General features: G+C 39.1%; 1 protein-coding gene across 1 annotated transcript in view; it reads right to left on the minus strand.

The window, feature by feature from the left end:
* The window catches only part of FOLH1 (folate hydrolase 1), a 46,741-nt gene extending 42,399 nt beyond the window's left edge, over positions 1-4,342 (minus strand). Inside the window, exons 1-2 of the mRNA XM_019628304.1 lie at positions 4,100-4,342; positions 1,618-1,726 (exon numbers count right to left, since the gene is read on the minus strand). Of these exons, the coding sequence (XP_019483849.1) occupies positions 1,618-1,726; positions 4,100-4,217 (227 nt within the window). The 5' untranslated portion in view covers positions 4,218-4,342. The remainder of the gene's footprint in view (positions 1-1,617; positions 1,727-4,099) is intronic.
* Positions 4,343-8,853: the final 4,511 nt, after the last annotated feature.

An 8,853-nucleotide genomic window follows, 5' to 3' on the forward strand; every position in this document is an offset into this window, starting at 1 on the left:
TAACTTGAAAGCTTTCTGATGGAAGAACGGCAAAGTGGAAATCTGGAGAGTGCAGAAGACTTGTGGTGATTCTGCAGTCCTCAGAGGGATGAATGGGGGTTCTCTTAATCTCTTTCTTTTGTGTGTTAATGACGAACCTCCTTGAATGCTAAAGAGTTAGTGGAATTTGGTCAGGGCCTTGGAGAATAAGCAAGAAGCTGACTGCTTTGATCTTGCTCAAGGGTCCAGAAAATCCATGCCACAGGTTAGGAAAGGAAGTAGAGCCAGCAGCTCTGTCTAGGAGTAAATATTAAGTCTTGCAAGATGTCTGTTTCATTATAATTATTACACACAACTGTAGTGAAATGATAAGTGCAAGAGGCAAAGGAGGGGCTTCCACAAAGTTTAAGCTTAAGAGTCTCACTTGAAATGGCTGTTCCAAAGGCCTGGAAGAAGCACTAGCACATTTTTATTCATAATTTTAATTATATTATAATTAATACATATATATGTTTATATGATGATGTGTGTGCACATCTATGCATACATATGTATGTATATATAAAACTGTCTTTTATATAAAATTATAACTTGTATTCACTAAAGAATCCTTCAATCACTATATAGGACTTCAGGTATTTTTGGACACATACATTAAGCCAATTCGTTAAAAAAAAAGGACTGTGTGCTTTGAAAACCTAAATATTCTAATCAATTATATATAATCATTTTATACAAGTGTTTTATTTTTCGTGGCTCTGCAAATGCTTTTAAATTTACTCATTTACCTCTTTAGCTCTACACTAGAGATAACTATTTCAGGAACTAGAGAGATAGGTTGTTATTATTATTATTATTAATAGTTTCAGGTGTACAAAGCAAAATAATAATTAGACATTTACACCCCTCACAAACTGATAACTGGGAGCTAGATTTTAAACGATGTTCACATATATGCTAATTTCATCCTTATCACAAACATCATTGTCCTCATTTTATAGATGTGGAAAGGAGGACTCAGGAAGGGTAAGTACTCACTCAAAGTCACTGCTCTCCATGGGCAAAGATGATGGAATTTAAACTCAAGTATGTCTGACTCTGAAGTCCAGGTTTATTCTTTTGACTACAATATACTACCTTCCTCTAAAACAGGAGTCAGCAAATAATATTCCACTACCAAACCCTACCCACTTCCTGGTTTTGTTCATCCCACAGCCAAGAGTGGTTATTACATTTTCAATAGGTGAAAAAAACCAAGAGGAATATTATTTTGTGACATATCAATTACATGAAATTCAACTTCTAGTGCCCATAAATAAAGTTTTATCAGAACTGCTACACTTATTCCTTTATGTATTTTCTATGGCTTCTTTTGTAGTACAATAGCAGAGCTGTGTCGCTGTGACAGTGATCAGCCTGACTACAAAGAATGCTTCCTGACTCCTGCTTCAAAACGTCTATAATGACAAAACTCAGCTGAAGTATATCATCTCTCCTGATGAAATGTAATACAAGATCTTCAACAAATAAAATTAAAAAGCATAAAAGTCAGCTCCTGTATATAAACTATTGGGTCAAAACTTCTAAGCAATGAGTCTCCAACAAATTGTCCATATAAACTTTCTAGTATATGCTTACTATAAGAACTTCTTGATGTTCTCAGCTTTCAATTCATCCAAAAATGCCTTCTTCACATGATGCTGTGGCACAATGTTAGTAGCTTCATTGGAGGATTTTATAAACCATCCTGTATAATACACACAAATATGGGAATCAGAAGTGAGCTCATAGATAGGACCTATTTTTCCTTAGTGTTACATCTATCATCTGTAAAAAAAACATACTTTTCCAATGACCTCTGGCATTAACTGAATTTTTCTAAAATTTAATTTTTCTTGCATACTGCCACCAGAAAAAGAAAAGTCATGCACACAGACTTTTAAATTACAAATCAATCGCAATATGTTTTTCTCCAGTTTCAATAAGGTTGCTGCTATTCTAAGACACATTTTCTGAGGAAATCAGCACTAAAATTAAACGTGTTTCAACTAATGAGGATGAACAAGATCTCTTGAAAATTAAGGCAAAAGGAGATCTACCTTCTTTCTCCTTAAAGCTTCCATCCCCAGTGACTACTCTCTGCTGAATAAGCACTGAGTCAATTTTTATAATGAATTAATTATGAATACATTTCAAGTACATAAATTATTTCAAAGAGTTGAAGGAAGCCCAGATTTATAATTTGTTCTGGTTCTGAAACTAAAACAAAATATGCTGAGATGTTATGTTTCCATTTGAAATAGGCTTGAGATGCTCAGCTTCAGAAAGCTCCAATGAAACTACAATTGACCCAACATCTCTGCAAGACACCCAGGGCACACAGGCCAGCGGCAATGGTTAGCCACGTGACTCAGAGAGGTTCAGCTTTTAAACTGAGGGAAGGAGGGCAACGTTACAGGGTTTATTTAGAGAAATATGATCTGGGCATAAAGTGGTTACCAAAATCAGCACCCAGCCAGCTTTCATGGAATTTTCTAGTTATCAATCACATGCATACATACACATAGGCATATTGAAATAAATGTTGGCAGCAAATGGAAATACAGTTCCACCTGTACATATAACAAAAGATTAGCCTGTGTGGTCAGGGAAGGTAGCCTGTGTGGTCAGGGAAGGACACACACTGACGATGAAATGCTTGAACTGAGATCAGGAGAATGAACAGAATGAAGAGGCAGGAGGCATATGGGGGGAGGGAGAGCTGAGATCCCAGTGAAAACTAAACATTAATAAAGAACCTATTCTGTGTCAGCCACTAAGCAGTGAATACAAGGATGGGGCTGAGGGCAATATTAGGAAGAATAAAACGCCCTTAAGAGACGCAAAACATTTTAATCCCCATGCCAGCTATTTCCCATTTTTACAGTTGATAACATTGAAACTCTATTTGAAGTGTGTCCTTACCAAGCAGTTATCTCATTTAAGCCCCACAACAACTGTAAGCAGTTACTAATACCCACAGGTTAGCTATGAGCAGGGTGTGGCTCAGAAGTTGTTGTGTTTTTTTTTTATTAACTCCAAGGTCATACAGCAAGCAAGAGGAGAGAGAGAGGTTGAGTTAACCTGGATGGTCTATGCGCTGGCTTCTAAATCCCAGAAAGGGACTCCAGAATTCAGAGCACTGGCAACCTACCTGGCAATACCTTAGGTTATCCTGTGCATTAATGTCCAAATAGAAGCATTTCCTCATCAAGAAGAAATAAAGAAAAGTGCCAATACCTCCAATAGCGTGTTAGGAACTTTAGGTGCTATTTCACTTACTATTCCCAATAAATTGCAGATATTATTGTCATCATAAAGATTGGCAACCTGAGGCTAAGAGAGACTGGGTAACTTGTTGAAGGTCGCCAAGTGGCAGAGTCAAAATCAGAATTTAAGAGTCTAAGTTTGTGCTGCCCCTGGTTTTCTTACAGAGTTGGGTTAAGTCTGCAGCTCAGTACACAGGGGACCATGGAAAAGAACTGCTGATAAAGATCTGTTCAGAGGGCTGACAATGTCAAACAAGTCCCAAAGGTTCCTCTATTATTGACTCCCAAGGTCGAAAGGAGGAGAGAAAGGGGCTCCCTTGCACTAGTGAATGCCCTGATGCCTACCTACTGTATAGGTGAGGCAGCCCCAGCCAGGCACAGGACTAGATGCCCTGATGCCTACCTACTGTATAGGTGAGGCAGCCCCAGGCACAGGACTAGATACGACCCCAAACAGTAGTCATTTCCTGCAAAGTACCCTGCAGGACCTGGTTCAATTGCACCAAAGACCTGCCGCTCGCCCTAAAACCTACAAAATTCTCCAAGGGTCCAAGCGGGCGGACCTTCCAAAGTCCAGTTTCAGGGTGCCTTTTTTCTACCCCTTACCCTGGGTGACGGTCCTACAAAGGCTTGTCCAGAACCCTACCGTGCACCGCCCCCAGCAACCCTCACCTAACTCGCCGGATCTCACCCTACCTATCCCCCAAACAAACCACCGCTCCCGGGACCCCACGTGGCAGTGTGCCGGCGAGTCCTGCGAAGCGCGGAACTGCGGGGGGAGGCTGCGGGGTGTGTGGCGAGCGCGCCCCTACCGAGGAGGAAGCCGAGGATGAAGAGGCCGGCGGCCAGCCCCAGCGTCCCAACGCAAATCCAGCGTGGGCGACGCCAAGCGACAAAGATCGAGTCAGTTTCGTGAAGGGGATTCCACATCTCGGGGCAGGGCGGCGGGGCCTCCCGGGACGTGCGCCTGGGCTGCGGTCCTGCTGCTGCCGGACGACGGCTTCCCCGGATAGTGCGGGCGGATCGGTGACTGCCCTAGGGGTTGAAATCCACTCCAGCTCCAGCGCCTACTTTCTCCGCCCTAACACTGTTTCTAGCTTACTCTCAACCAATCCCAGCGAGAGGGAGGCAACAGCTGTCGCCCCGAGAAGAAAACCCGGCCCCTTTGGAGGGGCGCTTAAAGATAGTTTATCTGGAAAAGTTCTAGATCTTGTTTATTTAAAAATGAAAGGGGGGGGGGAAGGAAGGGAGGGAGGAAGAAGCTGTTCTCCATTCTTCATTCCCAGACCAAAATCTGATTTCGCAAAAAGAAAACTAAGGATGGCCCCTGTAACTCATAGAATGCTCCTCTTTTGCCTTTCTAGGAAAACACTTACGGACCTGGCTCCAGGCTAGTTGGTAGACTAGACTAAATGATCTCTCAAGAGCTATTTTTCAGCTCTGAAATCCTGTTAAATACCCTATAGCGCCATAATGAATAAAGTCAAGGAGGAAACGGTGGCGTTCAGTTCTGCCATTGTGTTGCATAGTCAAGATGGTGTCAATGCGAATTATCACCGTGTTCTTTCTCTTAATGAGTATCATGGATATTAATAAACTTTTAGGGAGTCATTCCCCCTTTGCATACCAAAGCCATTATCTAAGAAATAATATTGGAACTTTTCGAAGGCAAGTTCTTCAGTTCGATCATTCATTCATGGAAAGTGTATTTATTAAGCAGTTATTCTGTTCCAGGAATCATGGGTGCAAATATGTGTAAAATAAAGTCCCTGACCTCAGAAAAGATCACAATATCTGGAAAGATATACAAGTGAATGCAGTTACAATGTAGGATAATAAATATTATAATGAAGAAAAACAAGAGTATCCAACTGCGTTTGGCATTCTTCTCCTTTTACAAGTCCTTGTATGAAAAGTCATTTCCCATCTTTCCTCCATAGTTGAAGAAGGAAGTATAATGTGGTGTAATGCTTCTCAAAGCAAATATGTGCCAGTTTTTTGAGGGGAAGTTAACCAACTACACTAAACAGTTTCCTCGTCTGAAAGGGAAAACATAATAGAAGTGACAACAGATAAAACTAGTGTGGCTTGCATAACCAGCTAGAGATTTTAGATTCTTTGTGGTGAAGTCCTGAAAATTACATGAAATAATTCGTGTAAATCACATAACACATGTGGAATGTTCTCATAATATTAGTTATAAGAGGTACGTCTTCCCCACTGGACTGTAAGCCACATGAGGGGAGGAGGAATCCTTCCTATAACATCTGACAATGTTCATTTGTTCTCTGATACTAATACACTGATCTCTCTTTTTCTTTTTCCTTTTTTTTTTTTTTAAAAGATTTTTATTGGGGAATTGCGGGATGGGAACAGTGCTGGAGAATTGGGGAAAGGGGAACAGACAAGTTGCTGTCCTTTTGTTCTTCAGTCTAGTTGTGGAGGACATTGCTTCACTGGCCCAAGTTGGGACCAACATTGCACTCTTCCCGGGCGAGGCAGATCAGTCGCTGGCTTCTGGACCGGCCACTCATGGCAGCTGCTGGCTGCTCACGCTGGCTGCTGGCTACATATGGTAGCCAATGGCAACCCACTGCAGCAGGGGCTGCAGCCTACACCGTTGCTGGGGACTCAGGGCAGCCTAGCTCCAGGTTGAGCTGTTGTTCAGCATCTTAGCTGTACAGGGAAGTGTCACTGGCCCTCACATGTGCGATCCGAACCGGGGCCCTCTGGCGTCCCAAGCCAGCTCTTAACCAATATGCCAGTCGGCCGGCCCTGAAAAGCATTTCTTAATTATCACTATGGGCCAGGTAGTGAACTGGGTCACAGAAACACCAAAAAGTATATCTTTTTTTGCTTAAGCTGGGGTTTCTGACTTTTGAAGCTGTAATGTTTGGTGAAAAGCAGATGCTTGGTAGGTAGTAGCCATTATGATCCCCACCTATTCCTGGCTGGAATTGAGTAGAGTAGCCCCCTCCTCGTTATTCATGGTTTGGCTTTCTGTGTTTTCGTTTCTGCAGTTTCAGTTACAAGCGGTCAACCACAGTCTGAAAATATTAAATGGAAAATTCCAGAAATAAATAATTTATAAATCTTAAATTGAGTGCCATTCTGAGTAGTGATGAAATCTTGAGACATCCTGCTCCATCCCTCTTGGGACATGAATCATTCCTTTATTTAGAGTATCCACGCTGTAGCTGGCTAGGTTTAGTGATGCTGGGAATTTGAATATGCCAAAGAGAAGCCATAAAGTGCTTCCTTTAAGAAAAAAAAGGTGAAAATTCTTGACTGAATAAGGAAAGGAAAAAAACATCCTATGCTGAAATTGTTAAGATCTACAGAAAGAACGAATCTTCTGCCCGTGAAATTATGAAGAAGGAAAAAGAAATTCATGCTAGAAATCGCTCCTCAAACTGCAAAAATTACAGCCATGGTAAATGGTAAGTGCTTAGTTAAGATGAAGAAGACATTAAATTTGCGAGTAGAAGACATGACATCGTGGCTCAATGAACTTCCTTCTGACAAATCTTCAGACGTCTAATAGTCGCCTAATGCTATGTCACCATGCCTACGTCATTCACCCACTTCATCTCCTCACATTGGAGTTGTATCATGTTACATCATCACAAGAAGGGTGAGTACATTACAATAAGATATTTTGAAAGAGAGCCATACATATTCACATAACTTTTATTATGGTATATTGTTGTAATTGTTCTCTTTTATTATTAGGTGTTAGTATTTTACTGTGCCTAATTTAGAAATTAAACTTTATCATAGGTATGTAGGAAAAACATACTATATGTAGGACAAACATAGTATATACAGTGTTTGGTACTATCTGCAGTTTCAGGCATCCACTGGAGGGGTCTTGGAACATATCCCCTGCAGAAGGGGGTGGGGGTGGGGCTACTGTATATATTGGATTGTTGGAAAAGTCATGAAGCATTTTTGCAACGAAAAACAGGAAAAATGTGTCATGACTTTTCTGACAACCCAATATAAATCAGAAAAAATGACAATGTTGGCTAACTAGCTTTGGAGAGAGTGTATATCATCTTACTTTGTTAGGCTGAAGTGATTTAAACCAATTTTGACCAAGAAATCTTGAAATTTTCCTGTGAACCCAGGTGGAAGAAAGCTTGAGAGCTCAAACACTTGTCAGATTAATTTTCCAAGGTCTCTATTCTGTTTTGAATTTCCCAACTTAAACTATACGTGGATTACAATGAACTATATAATGATTCTAAATTCCTTGACAAAGCACTGTAGGCTGCCTACATGTTGAACCCTTTTTACCAGCATCCTTCATTAATTTCTTTGTCATACACTTTTATGTAATTTATTTAGTCTTCCTATTCCTCACTTTACTCATCTATAAAATAAAAATAATAAAAGTTCCTTTTGTGGTTAAAAAGGGCTAGTAAAGAAGTCTGGCACTTATGTAATTGTGAATGCGTGACACATGAAGTCATTCCAAATTTCAAAAAAAAAATTATATAAAATCACTGTCTTATTTGATCAGATCATTTTAAGTACAGCCTCATATATGTACCCAGCAATCTCCTTTTTTAAAACTGATACAATATCAATATGGTAATCTAAAGTTAAGGAAAACCCATTCTTATAAAAAACAGTAAATAAATACATTTCAAAGAGTAAAATGAGATATTTTATGCACAATACTAAGATTTCTTTCACAAATTGAAAGAGATTATGTCAGTAGAAATAACAATGGGGATAAGATGAATCTTGTACAGACATGAACTAAATCAGAGTATTACACTCATTCCTGGGATTTGCTCAAAAGAAAACAATTAAAATTATTTTACTTATTTCTTATCCCCAGCCTCTAATACATGTTTACTTTTCAAAATTTTTTAACTTTCTTAAGAAAAAGGTACTCTAATATCCTTTGACTTCCACTCAAAGTGTAAATAAGGGTGACTAGTTAGTTCAGTTGGTTAGAGCATGGTGCTGATAACACTAAGGTTGCCAGTTTGATCCCCACATGGGCCACTGTGAGCTGCGCCCTCCTTAAAAGAGTCAGCTATGCCATTATAGCATGAAAGCCATATGTAACCAATGACCATGGCTGTTCCCCAATAAAAATTAAAAAAAAAAAGAAAAAAAAGTATAAATACAGCATTCCTGAACTCTAAATTACACACTAAATGATATAGCTCAGGAAGATAAGAATTCTAACTAACTGCTAAGTGATTTCATATATTTTTTAAAGAATTTAATTTAATAATTTTTTAATTGAAGGGTGGTTATACATTTATATATATACACATGTATATAAATATATATACACATGTATAAATGTGTCTATACATGTGTATATATATATATATATATATATACAAATATATGAGTATATACATTTGTCAAACTTTTTGGGCTATACATTTAAAATCTGTTCATTTTATTGTATATAAATTATAAATCACAATAATTGATTTAAACAATAAGATAGGGGCATAGAGAATATTTCTTAATGATTCATTTAAATTCTACTCTTTCATAGTAATTCATTCTCATTCTTCTTATGCTAACTTCACCT

Source organism: Hipposideros armiger, unplaced genomic scaffold (genome assembly GCF_001890085.2).
Source record: "Hipposideros armiger isolate ML-2016 unplaced genomic scaffold, ASM189008v1 scaffold_780, whole genome shotgun sequence".
NCBI lineage: Eukaryota > Metazoa > Chordata > Mammalia > Chiroptera > Hipposideridae > Hipposideros > Hipposideros armiger.